The sequence below is a fragment of the Salvelinus fontinalis genome, chromosome 9 (assembly GCF_029448725.1).
Source record: "Salvelinus fontinalis isolate EN_2023a chromosome 9, ASM2944872v1, whole genome shotgun sequence".
NCBI classification, from domain to species: Eukaryota; Metazoa; Chordata; class Actinopteri; order Salmoniformes; family Salmonidae; genus Salvelinus; species Salvelinus fontinalis.
The window spans coordinates 12510560-12528451 of record NC_074673.1 but is presented as its reverse complement, the minus strand read 5'-3'; the positions used below and the strand labels follow the sequence as shown (position 1 = coordinate 12528451).

Below are 17892 nucleotides of genomic sequence, written 5' to 3'. Positions count from 1 at the left end.
TAACCATGGCAACCCACCAGGACCTCTTCATAGCCCTCCAATCCAGAGCTAGTCATTTGTGTTGAATTGTAATTGCTTTATTGTTATTGTTCAGGCTTATACATTATATGACCAAAAGTATGTGGACACATGCTCGTTGATGGGCATTATTATGGAGTTGGTCCCCCCTTTGCTGCTATAACATCCTCCACTCTTCTGGGAAGGCTTTCCACCAGAACAGGGGTACTCAACTCTTAACCTACGAGGTCTGGAACCTGCTGGTTTTCTGTTCTACCTGATTATTAATTGCACACACCTGGTGTCCCAACAATGAAAAAATGCAGTGAAACTGGCTTTGAGGTTCAGAGTTGTTCCAACACTAGATGTTGGAACATTGCTGTGGGGGCTTCCATTTAGCCACGAGCATTAGTGAGGTCAGGCACTGATGTTGGTCGATTAATGCCTGGCTCTCAGTCAGTGTTCCAGTTCATCCCAAAGATGTTCGGTTTGGGGTCAGGGCTTTGTGCAAGCCAGTCAAGTTCTTCCACAACAATCTCGACAAACCATTTCTGTATGGACCTCGCTTTGTGCACTGGGGCATTGTCATGCTGAAACAGGAAAGGGACTTCCCCAAACAGTTGCCCCAAAGTTGAAATCACAGAATCGTCTAGAATGTCATTGTATTCTGTAGCATTAAGATTTCCCTTTACTGGAACTAAGGGGCCTAGCCCGAACAATGAACAACAGCCCCAGACCATTATTTCTCCTTCACCTAACTTTACAGTTTGGTACTATGCATTGGCGCAGATTGTGTTCTCCTGGCATCTGCCAAACCCAGATTCGTCCGTCAGACCGCCAGATGGTGAAGCGTTTCTACTGCTCCAGAGCCCAATGGCTGCGAGCTTTACACCACTCCAGGGGACGCTTGGCATTGAGTATGGTGATCTTAGGCTTGTGTGAGGCTGCTCGGCCATGAAAACCCATTTCATGAAGCTCCCGACGAACAGTTCTTGTGCTGTCGTTGCTTCCATAGGCAGTTTGGAACTCGGTAGTGAGTGTTGCAACCGAGGACAGACAATTTTTACACTCTACGGGCTTCAGCACTTGGCTGTCCCGTACTGTAAGCTTGTATGGCCTACTAAATTCGTGGCTGAGCCGTTGTTGCTCCTAGACGTTTCCACTTCACAATAACAGCGCTTATAGTTGACCTGGGCAACTCTAGCAAGAATAAATATATATATAGTGTAAATGATCCTTGGTATGACCATCTATTGCTCTGTCATTGTATAGCTTTTCTTCTGACTTTCCCTCCTCACCAAACTCCAGTAGTGGAACTTTCCCTCATCAAACTCCAGTAGTGGAACTATCCCTCCTCACCAAACTCCAGTAGTGGAACTATCCCACCTCACCAAACTCCAGTAGTGGAACTATCCCTCCTCACCAAACTCCAGTAGTGGAACTATCCCTCCTCACCAAACTCCAGTAGTGGAACTATCCCTCCTCATCAAACTCCATCCAGTACTGGAACTTTCCCTCCTCACCAAACTCCAGTAGTGGAACTATCCTTCCTCACCAAACTCCAGTCTATTGTCTTCAATGGGAAAATGTGTTTTTCCTCATGTTGTCTACTCTATATGAATGTTCTCAGGTGAACGACTGGCACAAGAAGATAGAGGAGGTCAGACTGCAGGAGCTGAGACGGGGCCGGGAGCTGGGGGTCCAGAGAGAGGAGATCAGTTACCTGAGGAGCCTGGTGGCTGAGCAGGAGAGAACCATCCGTACCCTGGAGGAAGACAGCGTACAGCAGCACACTGTGAGGAGAGAAAATACACACTTCAGACAGACACAACATCTAGTGAAATTGTATTTGTCACGTGCGCCGAATACAATGGGTGTAGACTTGTTTGCTCATGAGCCCTTCCCAACGATGCAGAGTTAAAAAAAGAAGAAGAAGAAGAAAAATAGTAACACAAGGAATAAAATAGACAAGAATGGAGCTATATACAGGGAGTACCAGTACCAGATCAATGTGCAGAGGTACGAGGTATTTGAGGTAGATATGTACATGAAGGCAGGGTAAAGTGACTAGGCATCAGCATAGATAATAACGTATTTGATGTAGATATGTATGTGAAGGTAGGGTAAAGTGACTAGGCATCAGAATAGATAATAATAATGTATTTGAGGTAGATATGTAAATGAAGGCAGGGTGAAGTGACTAGGCATCAGAATAGATAATAATAATGTATTTGAGGTAGATATGTACATGAAGGCTGGGTAAAGTGACTAGACATCAGGATAGATAATAAGGTATTTTAGGGAGATATGTATGTGAAGGCAGGGTAAAGTGACTAGGCATCAGGATAGATAATAATAAGGTATTTTAGGGAGATATGTACATGAAGACAGGGTAAAGTGACTAGGCATCAGGATAGATAATAATAAGGTATTTTAGGGAGATATGTATGTGAAGGCAGGGTAAAGTGACTAGGCATCAGGATAGATAATAATAAGGTATTTTAGGGAGATATGTACATGAAGACAGGGTAAAGTGACTAGACATCAGGATAGATAATAATAAGGTATTTTAGGGAGATATGTACACGAAGACAGGGTAAAGTGACTAGGCATCAGGATAGATAATAATAAGGTATTTGATGTAGATATGTATGTGAAGGCAGGGTAAAGTGACTAGGCACCAGGATAGATAATAATAAGGCATTTGATGTAGATATGTATGTGAAGGCAGGGTAAAGTGACTAGGCATCAGGATAGATAATAATAAGGTATTTGAGGTAAATATGTACGTGAAGGCATGGTAAAGTGACTAGGCACCAGGATATGATCAAATAAAAAACCGAATAGCAGCAGCATACAGACACTTTCTACAGAGAGAGAGAGATAAATTGAATGAACATTCACATATTCACACATTTTGATAATTATAAGTGGAGCAATTTCATGTATTTCAAATTTTAATTTGTCTTCAGTAAATTGATGAATCTTTACATTTGTCTTCAGTGAATTTATGAATTTGTTTTCAATTTGTCTTCAGTGAATTTATGAATCTGTTTACAATTTGTCTTCAGTGAATTTATGAATCTGTTTACAATTTGTCTTCAGTGAATTTATGAATCTGTTTACAATTTGTCTTCAGTGAATTTATGAATCTGTTTACAATTTGTCTTCAGTGAATTTATGAATCTGTTTACAATTTGTCTTCAGTGAATTTATGAATCTGTTTACAATTTGTCTTCAGTGAATTTATGAATCTGTAACGTCATCGCCCCGTGACATTGGGCTTTATAGTGTAACGTCATCGTCCCGTGACATTGGGCTTTATAGTGTAACGTCATCGTCCCGTGACATTGGGCTTTATAGTGTAACGTCATCGTCCCGTGACATTGGGCTTTATAGTGTAACGTCATCGTCCCGTGACATTGGGCTTTATAGTGTAACGTCATCGCCCCGTGACATTGGGCTTTATAGTGTAACGTCATCGCACCGTGACATTGGGCTTTATAGTGTAACGTCATCGTCCCGTGACATTGGGCTTTATAGTGTAACGTCATCGCCCCGTGACATTGGGCTTTATAGTGTAACGTCATCGTCCCGTGACATTGGGCTTTATAGTGTAACGTCATCGTCCCGTGACATTGGGCTTTATAGTGTAACGTCATCGTCCCGTGACATTGGGCTTTATAGTGTAACGTCATCGCACCGTGACATTGGGCTTTATAGTGTAACGTCATCGCCCCGTGACATTGGGCTTTATAGTGTAACGTCATCGCCCCGTGACATTGGGCTTTATAGTGTAACGTCATCGCCCCGTGACATTGGGCTTTATAGTGTAACGTCATCGCACCGTGACATTGGGCTTTATAGTGTAACGTCATCGTCCCGTGACATTGGGCTTTATAGTGTAACGTCATTGCACCGTGACATTGGGCTTTATAGTGTAACGTCATCGCCCCGTGACATTGGGCTTTATAGTGTAACGTCATCGTCCCGTGACATTGGGCTTTATAGTGTAACGTCATCGTCCCGTGACATTGGGCTTTATAGTGTAACGTCATCGTCCCGTGACATTGGGCTTTATAGTCTAACGTCATCGCCCCGTGACATTGGGCTTTATAGTGTAACGTCATCGCCCCGTGACATTGGGCTTTATAGTGTAACGTCATCGTCCCGTGACATTGGGCTTTATAGTGTAACGTCATCGTCCCGTGACATTGGGCTTTATAGTGTAACGTCATCGTCCCGTGACATTGGGCTTTATAGTGTAACGTCATTGCCCCGTGACATTGGGCTTTATAGTGTAACGTCATCGTCCCGTGACATTGGGCTTTATAGTCTAACGTCATCGTCCCGTGACATTGGGCTTTATAGTGTAACGTCATCGTCCCGTGACATTGGGCTTTATAGTGTAACGTCATCGTCCCGTGACATTGGGCTTTATAGTGTAACGTCATCGTCCCGTGACATTGGGCTTTATAGTGTAACGCCATCGTCCCGTGACATTGGGCTTTATAGTGTAACGTCATCGTCCCGTGACATTGGGCTTTATAGTGTAACGTCATCGCCCCGTGACATTGGGCTTTATAGTGTAACGCCATCGCCCCGTGACATTGGGCTTTATAGTGTAACGTCATCGCCCCGTGACATTGGGCTTTATAGTGTAACGTCATCGCCCCGTGACATTGGGCTTTATAGTGTAACGTCATCGCCCCATGACATTGGGCTTTATAGTGTAATGTCATCGCCCCATGACATTGGGCTTTATAGTGTAATGTATCTCCCCATGAGAGTCAGTCATAATCGGAACAAGAGGAGAACATAGAGGACTTGTTGTCTCTATGTGTTTGATGCTCAGATGGTTTAGTTTTATACCCCTAAAAATACAGTGCTCCAGATGGACTCCCTAAATACTAGTACTGGTGGCTTCAGACCATGCATGTTCTCCAGATCTAGGACAATGGTTGTGTCCAAAAGGGCACCCTATTCTCTATAAAGTGCACTGCTTTTGACCAGAGCCCTACGTGGGCCCTGGTCAAAGTAATGTATAGAGGAAATAGGATGCCATTTGGGACACAGACAAAGTCACAATGGCATGATGACAGAGATCTGTTTAACAGACAGAGATCTGTTTAACAGACACTCACAAAGACAGACATTCACACAGTCTGCCCCCCCCCCCCCAGGTTCAGGAGGAGCGTCAGATGTCGTGGGATCAGAGAGAGGTGGAGTTGGAGCGCCAGCTGGATCTTTATGAGAAACAGCAGAACCTAATCATAGGCTCTGCCCAGAAGGTACTGTCTAACACCAAACAGACACACACTGGCTGTGCCCCAAATGGCATTCTATATGCTGTAGTGAATAGGGTGCCATTTGGGACACAGACACACTGACATTCATTTACTGTACATTAGCCTCCCCATTGTCTGCCAATAGGAATGAAGTTAACGTTTTCTTTCTGGTTGCCATTAATTATAATTTTGCAAGCCGTGGATATACACTGAATATACAAAGCATTAGGAACACCTGCTCTTTCCATGACATACACTGATCAAGTGAAAGCTATGATCCCTTATTGATGTCACCTGTTAAATCCACTTCAGGCAGTGAAGATTCATTTATTTATATGTTTTATTTAACCTTTATTTAAGAATGGCAAGTCGGTTAATAACAAATTCTTATTTACAATGACGGCCTACCCCAGCCAAACCCTAACCCGGACAACACTGGGCCAATTGTGCGCCGCCCTATGTATCTCCCAATCACGGCCGGTTGTGATACAGTCTGGAATCAAACCAGGGTCTATATTGATCTCTAGCACTGAGATGGAGTGTCTCAGACCGCTGGGCCACTCAGGAGCCCAGGTTAAAGAAGGATATTTAAGCCTTGATACAATTGAGACATGGATTGTGTATGTGTGCCATTCAGAAGGTGACTAGGCAAGACAAAAGCGCACCGGTTTGTATCAAGAACTGCAGCGCTGCTGAGTATTTCACATTGAACAGTTTCCCATGTGTATCAAGAATGTTCCACCACCCAAAGGACATTCTGCCGACTTGACACAGTTGTGGGAAGCATTGGCGTCAACATGGGCCAGCATCCCTGTGGAACGCTTTCGACACCTTGTAGAGTCCATGCTCCTACGAAGTGAGGCTGTTCTGGGGGGGTCTAACTCAATATTAGGAAGGTGTTCCTAATGTTTGGTATACTCAGTGTATGTACTTGAATGCTCAAAATCAAATGTATTTTCAATAAATAATCTAGTCACACAAGATTAGGGTTGCAAAGCTACCAGTAATTCACCAAAGTTACTGAAACCTTCAGTAATTTTGGTAATTAACAGAAAATATATGGCAATCTATCGTAACTTTGGTAAGTTACACAATACATTTTTATTTTTTATAACCAAGGATTTATACTCCTCCTCTCAGTTAATCCTAGTGTGTATTGTATGTAGTTTGAGGAGGCTACCGCAGCCTTGCCAGACGCAAGCCTTCCCCTGGCCCACCAGCTGGACTTTGCCCTGAGGAAAATCAAAGAGCACGTCCGCACCATCCTGGAGACCCAGGCCACCTGCAAAACACTAGATGAGGTGAATATACTGTAGCATGTATTTGTTTGCTATATTATTACTTACCCCACAGTTGACACACAGGAAATGCCTTAAAAGTACACACATTATGGTGGACGATCACACCACATGCCTTAGAGCACCATCCCTTGTAAAAGATTGTAAAAGGCAAGTATAAAAGTAAGTCTAAACGTGGTTCATCTATGAGGCTGTCTCTCTTCTGCTCCACTCTCCCTGAGCAGAAGCTGAAGGAGAAGGAATCTGCCCTGTGGAAGGCAGAGCAGAACATCCTCTCCAGGGACCGGGTAATCAATGAGCTGCGTCTGCGGCTCCCTGCGGCTGCAGACAGGGAGAGGCTCTTGGCAGACCTGGCCAAGCACCAAGAGGACCAGAGGGAGAGCCAGCCGGCCCTCAAGGTGGCCCACCAGACCATCAACAACCTGCAGGGACGCCTGGACCAGAAGGAGGAGGTCCTTAAGAAGTACCAGAACCTACTGGCCCGGGCTAGACAGGTACAGCAGGGGATAGAGAACTATAGGATTGCTAGGAAGCAACAAGCCTGCTAAGTGTATCTGATGCACAATTTGATGTTGATGTTCTACTTAAACATCAAATGGCCGTTTAGACATATTAGAAAGTGTTAGAGAAAAAGAGGGTGCGAGAAGTTGTTTTAACTGTCTCTCCGTGTGGACACCTGCTTGTCAAACATCTCATTCCAAAATCATGGGCATTAGTATGGAGTTGGCCCCCCATTGCTGCCATAACAGCCTCCACTCTTTTGGGAAGGCATTCCACTAGATGTTGGAACATTGCTGCAGAGGACTTGTTTCCATTCAGCCACAAGAGCATTAGTGAGGTCGGCACTGATGTTGGGCGATTAGGCCTGGCTCGCAGTCGGCGTTCCAATTCATCCCAAAGGTGTTCGATTGGGTTGAGGTCAGGGCTTTGTGCAGGCCAGTCAAGTTCTTCCACACCGATCTCGACAAAACATTTCTGTATGGACCTCGCTTTGTGCACTGGGGCATTGTCATGCTCAACAGGAAAGGGCCTTACCCAAACTTTTGCCACAAAGTTGGAAGCACAGAACAGTCTAGATTGTCATTGTATGCTGTAGTGTTAAGATTTCCCTTCTCTGGAACTAAGGTGCCTAGCCCGAACCATTATTCCTCCTCCCCAAAACTTTACAGTTGGCACTATGCATTGGGGCAGGTAGTGTTCTCCTGGCATCCACCAAACCTAGATAAGTCCGTCTGACTGCCAGATGGTGAAGCATGATTCATCAGTCCAGAGAACGCGTTTCTACTGCTCCAGAGTCCAATGGCGGCGACTTTACAGCACTCCAACCCGACGCTTGGCATTGTGCATGGTGATCTTAGGCTTGTGTGCGTTTGCTCGGCCATGGAACCCCATTTCATGAAGCTCCCGACGAAGAGTTATTTTGCTGACATTGCTTCCAATTCCACTTTGGAACTCGGTAGTGAGTGTTGTAACCGAGGACAGGCGATTTTTACGCTCTTCATCACTTAGCGGTCCCGTTCTGTGAGCTTGTGTGGCCTACCAACGACTGAGCCGTTGTTGCTCTTAGACATTTCCACTTCACAATAACAGCACTTACAGTTGACCGGGGCAGCTCTGATGAACTGACTTGTTGAAAAGGTAGCATCCTATGACGGTGCCACGTTGAAAGTCTCTGAGCTCTTCAGTAAGGCCATTCTCCTGCCAGTGTTTGTCTACAGAGATACATGCCTGTGTGCTCGATTTTATACACCTGTCAGCAATGGGTGTGACTGAAATGGCTGAATCCACAAATTTGAAAGGGTGTCCACATACTTTTGTATATATAGTGTATCCGTATATGGCTGTGGTGTGTACTGTTGGTTTATTGGTTCTGACTGCTGTGGCCTCCTGTATTAACCCCAGGAGCAGGAGGATATCACCAGGAGACATGAAGAGGAGATGAGGACGCTGCACCAGAAACTGGACCTGCACACTGACACCTCCATGGACCGCTTCAAACAGACCGCACTGGTATGTAGCCCAGCCTAGCTCTACCATGTCTCTCTCTTGGGCTGTGTTAGGGTTACAAAGTTTCAGAAACTTTCTCTGGCTTTTCAGAAATTCTGGTTTTAGGATTCCCATTTGGAAGGATCATTGATGTCTACCACCAATACAAAATTGCTATGGACTTTTACCATGTTACTCACTATTCTTTCTTTGTCCCGTTAAAAAGATCATTCCAACAATTCTGTACCTTTTGAAAAGTGTAACTTGATCAAAATAAACTTTTGATTTCACCTTATTTTAACACTCTGTCATAAAAATCACATGTTCAGCTTCATAAAGAACATGTTTTCCCATCTCAAGAGGTTAAATAAAAAGACTATAGTAAGTGTTTACTAAGTGCCAAATAAAGTAACAGGGTTGACCACTCAGTTTTTCATCACAAAACACCAGAAAATGTCCAAAAAAAGTTTAACAAGCCCACCTGCTTTTACACTATGATTTGACTATTAGATGTTCAATGTTTCTTTTGAAAAAACGTTTTTTTTAAGGAATATTAAAACAAGAGTTTAGTTCATGTAACAGGGTTGACCTTAAAATGAGGGACAGACGTAAATGAATCACTAATCACATTAAATAATCATTTTCAGAAATGACTTTGTCAAAGCAACAAAAATAACTGCTAGGGCTTTATAATGATAGTGAGACTTGGAGACATTTTGGATTAAGTGGGTTGAAATCTTCCTAGAAGTGACACAGTGTTGGATGGACAGGTCAAAATGCTGAATTTTGGCACTTTAGCAAGCAGTTAATCATATAAAAATCGGTTGTATTGAATTTTCCACGTGGTCTATATTAAAGGACACTTCATTTAATATAACAGGCTTTTAAGATTAAATATTGGTGCACAATTTCTACTTAAATATCAAAGAGATGCAAAAGGCACTCTTTTCCTGGAACGACCCAAAAATCTCTTCTGTTATTCTCCTTGTTGTCCCCAGGAGTTAATGAAGAAGCCCACCATAACGGTGCCGACCACCAAGCACCTGGTTCGCCTAGCTGAGATGGAACAGACGGTGGTGGAACAAGACCGCTCTCTGTCCTCCATGACCGACCGGCTGAAGGGCCTCATTGCAGAGCTGGATAGGCAGAGGAACCTCACAGCCATGCAGGCCAAAGAGCACGCCTCAGAGAGGGCTAAGTAAGTCACTGGCCGGCTTAAGATGCACACCAAAGATACTCAGTGCTAAGCTACATACATTGTTTACCTGATCTGTCATGTAATTGAGAATTGAGATCTGCATTTACATTGGCCTACTGTACGTGATCAGGAAAAGGTAGAAAGAAACAGTAAATGATAAAGCTATATGTAAACTAGGATTCGGCTTGTTTAACTCAGAAAATATTGATTCTTTAGTTGTCTTTGTCGATAATTTCATCCTATCTATACAAACTGTGTTTAACCAATTTAACCTGTGCCCTGTGTTTAGCTTAACCCAACTGTGTGTGTTCCAGGCTGGAGGAGCGTCATGCAGCCCAGGCCAAAGCCCTGTCAGGGGAGGCTGAGGAGCAGCGTGCTCAGCTGGGTCAGATGGAGAAGGAGCTGCACTACCTCCGCACAGAGCTGGAGGCCCAGAAACAGGCCAACGTCCGCTCGCCCAGCAACACCATGAAGAACCTGGTGGAGAGACTCAAAGCACAGCTCAACCAGAAAGAGAAACAACTGAAGGTGAAGACTAGGACGATACAGTTGTGGCCAGATATATTGGCACCCTTGCACTTTTCTTAAATAATTCTCTATTTCTTCTCAAATAAGTTGATGGTCATGTACTCTTATAATCTCTACCCGACACAGCCAGAAGAGGACTGACCACCCCTCAGAGCCTGGTGCCTCTCTAGGTTTCTTCCTACATTCCTGTCTTTCTATGCTGGACTTTCTAGGGAGTTTTTCCTAGCCACTGTGCTTCTACATCTGCATTGCTTGCTGTTTGGGGTTTTAAGCTGGTTTTCTGTGTAAGCACAAAAACTGCTGATGTAAAAAGGGCTTTAAAAATAAATGTGATTTTGATTGATTGAAAACTTTTGGCCACCACACCTTGTTATTGGAATTTCAACATTGCAGAACCAATTTTATTTTTGTAAACTTAAGTTTACAATTTTAATTGAGAAAATAAAGACTAATGGCATGGACAAAATTATTGGCATCCCAGAGCTAGTACTTGGTTGCACAGCCTTTGGCCAAGATAACTGCAGACAAACACTAACCATCAATGAGCTTGTCTACTGACAATGTTGTCCACTTTTCAGCAGCAAACTGCTAAAATTCTTCAATGTTTATCGGGTTCCTTCCACCAACTACTGTTTTCAGATCTCACCATAGGTTATGGATGTGATTCAGATCTGGACTCTTCGCTAGCCGCTCCAGAACAGTACCGCATCTCTTAACCATTCCTAGGTGGTTTTAATGTGTGTTTGGGGTCGTTGTCCTGCTCTAAGACCCGAAACCTTCAATGGAGACCCGGTTTCAATGTTCAACCCAGTGTCCAAAAACCTTCTCCTTTGAAGGTTATGGGTCTTCCAGCAGGACAACAACCCCAAACACACATCAAAAGCACTCTGGAATGGTTCAAAAAGAAACACTGGACTGTTCTGGAGTGGCCAGCGCAGAGTCCAGACCTGAATCACATCCATAACCTATGGCGAGAGCTGGAAACAGTTGGTGGAGGGCACCCCTCAAACATTAAAGAATTAGAGCAGTTTTCTGCTTTAGAGTTGGCCAAATTGCCTGTAGAATGGTGCAGCAAGCTCATTGATGACTACAAGAAGCATTTGTTGGAAGTTATCTTGGCCAAAGACTGTGCAACCAAGTAAAGGCTCTGGGGTGCCAATAATTTTGTCCATGCCATTTGTTAAATAAAAATTGTCAACATAAGTTTACAAAAATAAAATTGGTTCTGAAATGTTGAAATTCCAATAACAAGGTGTGGAGACCAAAAGTGTATTTAAAAAAATAAATGCCAGCTCATTTTAGGAGAAATAGGGAATTATTTGAGAAAAGTGCAAGGGTGCCAATATATTTGGCCGCAACTGTGTTTGTTGGTCTTATAGTCTGCTCTCTATAGAACTGTGTCATTGTAATTATAGCATCTTGGTAGCATGAACATGACTGCCAAACGTCACAATAGACTGACTAAACAGACCGGAACTATATTATGCCTTTCCACGTCATCCTCTCCATCTCACTTTCCCATTTTCCCCCTTTCTCTCTCTTTCTCTCAGGCTCTGAGTAAGGCCCTGTTGGCGCTGAGGGCAGAGATGACGTCCCATGCGGAGCAGCAGATCATAGCCAATGCATCTCACAGAGAGGATAGCCTCAATGTCCAGCTGCTGGTAGACAAGCATACCAAGGACCTCAAGGTTGGTCCCCATCACTCTCCCAGTCTCATAGCATATTAGGTACCGTGCTATTAATGAACTAGCGCTTACATAATTTCAAAGCCTTAAAACACAATCTGCTAACACTCGTAAGTGATAGAGGGTTTATCTTTCCTGATAAGTGTTAAGATTCCCAGTCATGACACATAATCAGCATGTTATGCTGCACATGTTTTAATATACCAATTATCAATACAGAATAACTTTTGTCAAGTGGCACAGTATATCCCTTGAATGCATACCAAGAGATGTTATTCTGGTTATTTCCATCAGGCTCGTGTGCAGGAGCTAAACGAAGAGCTCCAGGGGGCGAAGGAGGCTGTGAAGGCAGGGAGGGGGAGGGAGAACACCCTGAAGGAGGAGGTGGAAGGCCTGAACAAGGACCTCCAGAAGAGCCTGAAGACCCAGAGCAAGTTGCAGGGGGAGAAGGAAGAGAGAGACGAGGAGATCCACGAACTCAAACAGCGAATCAAGAGGCTCAACAGCGGACTGCAGGTCAGTGACACAGTCCGACTCGTTTCTGTGTCCAATCGGCAAACTGGGGAGTAGGAATATGCTTATTTCATTATTATTATTATTATTATTATGTAATCAAATTGGATGGACAATAGTTGTGTAGTTTATCAATTGATTGGAGGGTGACTCTGTTAGTATGTTTGATTGATCATCTATTTGTGTTATCAATCTATGTAATTGTTTAAATTGTGTATGTGGGAGCGTGTCTGCATGTGCGCACACGTCTGTGTGTCAAAAATGTGTTTTTTAACTGTAAATAATTATCACTGTGTGTGTGTGTGCAGGGTCAATCTGACCCTGAGGGGAAGGGGCCCACAGTAGAGGCACTGCAGAAGAAGATACGTAAGTTGGAGTCGGAGCTGGAAAGGAGAGGTGTACCAGAGTCAACACCAGAAAGGAAAGGCCTTGGCCTAAAGGATGACAAGGTGAATACATACTGTTTTACCCACTTCAGGTACAGTTGAAGTCGGAAGTTTACATACACCTTAGCCAAAAACATTTAAACTCAGTTTTTCACAATTCCTGACATTTAATCCTAGTAAACATTCCCTTTCTTAGGTCAGTTAGGATCACCACTTTATTTTAAGAATGTGAAATGTCAATAATAGTAGAGAGAATTATTTATTTCAGCTTGAATTTCTTTCATCACATTCCCAGTGGGTCAGAAGTTTACACACTCAATTAGTATTTGGTACCATAGCCTTTAAATTGTTTAACTTGGGTTAAAGGTTTCGGGTAGCCTTCCACAAGCTTTCCACAATAAGTTGGGTGAATTTTGGCCCATTCCTCCTGACAGAGCTGGTGTAACTGAGTCAGGTTTGTAGGCCTCCTTGCTTGCACACACTTTTTCAGTTCTGCCCACAAATGTTCTATAGGATTGAGGTCAGGGCTTTGTGATGGTCACTCCAATACCTTGACTTTGTTGTTTTTAAGCCATTTTGTCACAACTTTGGAAGTATGCTTAGGGTGATTGTCCATTTGGAAGACCCATTTGCGACCAAGCTTTAACTTCTTGGCTGATGTCTTGAGATGTTGCTTCAATATATCCACATAATTTTCCTGCCTCATGATGCCATCTATTTGTGAAGTGCACCCCTCCCTCCTGCAGCAAAGCACCCCAACAACATGATGCTGCCACCCCCGTGCTTCACGGTTAGGATGGTGTTCTTCGGCTTGCAAGCCTCCCCCTTTTTCTTCCAAACATAACAATGTTCATCATGGCCAAACAGTTCTATTTTTGTTTCATCAGACCAGAGGACATTTCTCCAAAAAGTACGATCTTTGTCCCCATGTGCAGTTGCAAACCGTAGTCTGGCTTTTTTAGGGCGGTTTCGGAGCAGTGGCTTTTTCCTTGCTGAGCGGCCTTTCAGGTTATGTCGATATCGGACTCGTTTTACTGTAGATATAGATACTTTTGTACCTGTTTCCTCCGCATCTTCACAAGGTCCTTTGCAGTTGTTCTGGGATTGATTTGCACTTTTCGCACCAAAGTACGTTCATCTCTAGGAGACAGAACACGTCTCCTTCCTGAGCAGTATGACGGCTGCGTGGCCCCATGGTATTTATACTTGCGTACTATTGTTTGTACAGATGAACATGGTACCTTCAGGTGTTTGGAAATTGCTCCCAAGGATGAACCAGACTTGTGAAGGTGTACAATTTGTTTTCTGTGGTTTTGGCTGATTTCTTTAGATTTTCCCATGATGTCAAGCAAAGAGGCACTGAGTTTGAAGGTAGGTCTTGAAATACATCCACAGGTACACCTCCAATTGACTCAAATTATGCCGATTAGCCTATCAGAAGCTTCTAAAGCCATGACATCGTTTTCTGTAATTTTCCAAGCTGTTTATAGGCACAGTCAACTTAGTGTATGTAAACTTCTGACCCACTGGAATTGTGATACAGTGAAATAATCTGTCTGTAAACAATTGTTGGAAAAATTACTTGTGTCATGCACAAAGTAGATGTCCTGACCGACTTGAGAAAACTATAGTTTGTTAACAAGAAATTTGTGGAGTGGTTGAAAAATGAGTTTTAATGACTCCAACCTAAGTGTATGTAAACTTCCAACTTCAACTGTATATACTGTATTCTAGTCAAGGCTCATCCTCTATAACTACTACTGTACACACTTTATCTATTCAAATACTGTCCATAATGTCTATACACACCTTCATATACATACAGTATATATTTATATTCTGGACTCTGACATTGCTCATTCTAGCATTTCTATATTTCTTAATTCCTTTATATAAATGTTTTGGATTTGCATGTATTGTTAGGTAGTACTGCACTGAAACATAAGCATTTTGCTACACCCGCAGTAACATCTGCAAAATATGTGTACATGAACAATAACATTTGATTTGATTTGAAATGGCAACTGCTCAGCATCTGACCGTAAGGCAATACAGAGGGTAATGCGTACAGCCCAGTTCATCACTGGGGCCAAGCTTCCTGACATCCAGGACCTATATACTAGGGGGTGTCATAGGAATGCCCCAAAAAACTGTCAAAGACTCCAGTCACCCAAGTCATAGACTGTTCTCTGACAGTCCCCTCCCTTTGTTTTTACACTGCTGCTACTCACTGTTTATTATCATAATCACTTTATAAATTACCTCGACTATTCTGTACCCCAGCACGTTGACTCGGTACCGGTACACCCTGCATATAGCCTCGACATTGACTCGGTACTGGTACCCCCTGTATATAGCCTCCACATTGACTCGGTACTGGTACTCCCTGTATAGAGCCTCCACATTGACTCTGTACTGGTACTCCCTGTATAGAGCCTCCACATTGACTCTGTACTGGTACCCCCTGTATATAGCCTCCACATTGACTCGGTACTGGTACACCCTGTATAGAGCCTCCGCATTGACTCGGTACTGGTACTCCCTGTATAGAGCCTCCACATTCACTCGGTACCGGTACCCCCTGTATAGAGCCTTCACATTCACTCGGTACCCCCTGTATATAGCCTCCACATTGACTCTGTACTGGTACCCCCTGTATATAGCCTCCACATTGACTCTGTACTGGTACCCCCTGTATATAGCCTCCACATTGACGCGGTACTGGTACCCCCTGTATATAGCCTCCACATTGACTCTATAATGGTACCCCCTGTATAGAGCATCCACATTGACTCTGTACTGGTACCCCTGTATATAGCCTCCACATTGACTCTGTACTGGTACCCCCTGTATAGAGCCTCCACATTGACTCTCTACTGGTACCCCCTGTATATAGCCTCCACATTGACTCTGTACTGGTACCCCCTGTATATAGCCTCCACATTGACTCTGTACCGGTACCCCCTGTATATAGCCTCCACATTGACTCGGTACTGGTACCCCCTGTATATAGCCTCCACATTGACTCTGTACTGGTACCCCCTGTATATAGCCTCCACATTGACTCTGTACCGGTACCCCCTGTATATAGCCTCCACATTGACTCTGTACTGGTACCCCCTGTATATTGACTCTGTACTGGTACCCCCTGTATATAGCCTCCACATTGACTCTGTACTGGTACCTCCTGTATATAGCCTCCACATTGTTATGTACATTTATTGTGTAACTTTTTGATTGATTAGATTTGTTTTACTTTAGTTGATTTAGTAAATATTTCATTAACTCTATTTCTTGAACTGCATTGTTGGTTAAGGACTTGTAAGTAAGAATTTCACGGTAAGGTTTACACCTGTATTCAGCGCATGTGTCAAATCAGATTTGATTTGATCCCTGCCTCCCTGTCCCACTGCATGTTGGTTCCATAGAGATACTATAATTACATTCCTGTATTTCATGGACATTCACAAATACAAGGTATTTGAGGATTGAAAGGAACCTATATGTGAAATGCCTCATCATCACACTATCTATCCTGCAGACAAATAAAGAAGAAATAGTGCGGTGGGAGGAGGGCAAGAAGTGGCAGGCCAGGATGGAGAAAGTGAAGAACATTCTGAAGGAGAAGGAGAGGGAAACCGAGTCTGTCTCTAAGCAGCTGAGTACTCTCAAGGAGCTCTACTCCAGGTTAGAACCAAGACACTCATGGTGCGAGGGGTTTAGCCACACCATGCACACACCATAAGAAATATACACATCCCACTCACTCCATGAAGACATACAAAGTACAGACATTTTGACTGACACACACGGACGCACATGCACACGGACAAGACCAACAAAAAGTTCACAGAAGCACATGACCCTGCTTACTCATACACAATAGATATCGAACACTCCTTCACTCCAATACTCCTTAGCCATATGGTCTTACGTTGTGCCATGTCCCTGGTTGTCCCTCTGTGTTCAGACTGGAGCAGGAGAAGGCAGGTCTGCAGAGGAAACTGAAGGGTCGTGGTGTGACGGCAGATCAGGTGGTGGGGGTGAGGACACAGGAGTCTGAGAAAGAACTGGTTGAGCTGAAGAGGAGGAATGGTGAACTGGAGCAACAGATCCTCACCATAAAGTAGGTGTTTCGGACATTGTAACTGTGCTGCTGTTGGTTTGTTTAATAGCAACTCTTTTTCTTGAGTAGCTCAAAACCATAGGGCTTTTTCTGGTGGACAAATAAGATGGTGGGAACACATCGTCAGCACTATTATCTATTGTGTTTGCAGTATAACCAGACCAACCCTTGTAGGACTAACATGTTCCTCTCTGTCCATTCCAGACAGCAGCAGGCCCTACCCAGAGATTCTGCCATGGAGGACATGAATCTGAGGAACCACTACCTGGAGGACAGGCTTCACTCCCTGGAGAGCCAGAAGTCCTCTGTAAGACTACACACTGACTGACTCAAATATGATCTGAGACTGCACTACCTTTTACACACAAACACAACAAGATAGGAAAACATATTAAACTGCAGGGCTTGACGTTGAACATTTGTGAAAATCTCACTCAGACACAACAGACAACCACTGTTTACAAATATTGCCAACTGTCTTTCATCTCACTATGTACGTATGTTTGCATTAATTTCACATTTAAGTCATTAGGTTTCTACACTTTCTTTATTCTCTTTTCTACTTCTCTCTTTCACCCACTCCTCAATCCCATTCGATGCACGTGAAGGAGGGGAGAAGTTTGGTCTCCCCATCCGTGTCCTTGAAAGAGCTTTGTTCGCTGACGTTTGATGTTGGTGACGTACATGAGAAAAAGAGGGTCCTGACCTTCTTAGCCAATGACAGTGTAGCCTGTCAGAGAGATGGCACGTCAGACCACAAGGAGGGGGCACTACACCCAAACCAAGGACAAAAAGAAACTCAGACCGTCTTTGATGGAACAAATGACTGTGTACCTGAGACAGAGCAGACAGAGAAACCAAGCAGGGCAGAGCGTGGAGAACAGGAA

At 43.7% G+C, this 17892-nt stretch overlaps 1 protein-coding gene across 1 annotated transcript in view; it reads left to right on the top strand.

Annotated features, from left to right (window-relative positions):
* The window catches only part of cep290 (centrosomal protein 290), a 52452-nt gene that overhangs the window by 25492 nt on the left and 9068 nt on the right, over positions 1 to 17892 (top strand). Inside the window, exons 31-43 of the mRNA XM_055933424.1 lie at positions 1628 to 1792; positions 5181 to 5288; positions 6452 to 6586; positions 6808 to 7077; positions 8486 to 8593; positions 9568 to 9767; positions 10082 to 10295; positions 11846 to 11983; positions 12275 to 12496; positions 12802 to 12942; positions 16421 to 16566; positions 16850 to 17005; positions 17210 to 17312. Of these exons, the coding sequence (XP_055789399.1) occupies positions 1628 to 1792; positions 5181 to 5288; positions 6452 to 6586; positions 6808 to 7077; positions 8486 to 8593; positions 9568 to 9767; positions 10082 to 10295; positions 11846 to 11983; positions 12275 to 12496; positions 12802 to 12942; positions 16421 to 16566; positions 16850 to 17005; positions 17210 to 17312 (2106 nt within the window). The remainder of the gene's footprint in view (positions 1 to 1627; positions 1793 to 5180; positions 5289 to 6451; positions 6587 to 6807; positions 7078 to 8485; positions 8594 to 9567; positions 9768 to 10081; positions 10296 to 11845; positions 11984 to 12274; positions 12497 to 12801; positions 12943 to 16420; positions 16567 to 16849; positions 17006 to 17209; positions 17313 to 17892) is intronic.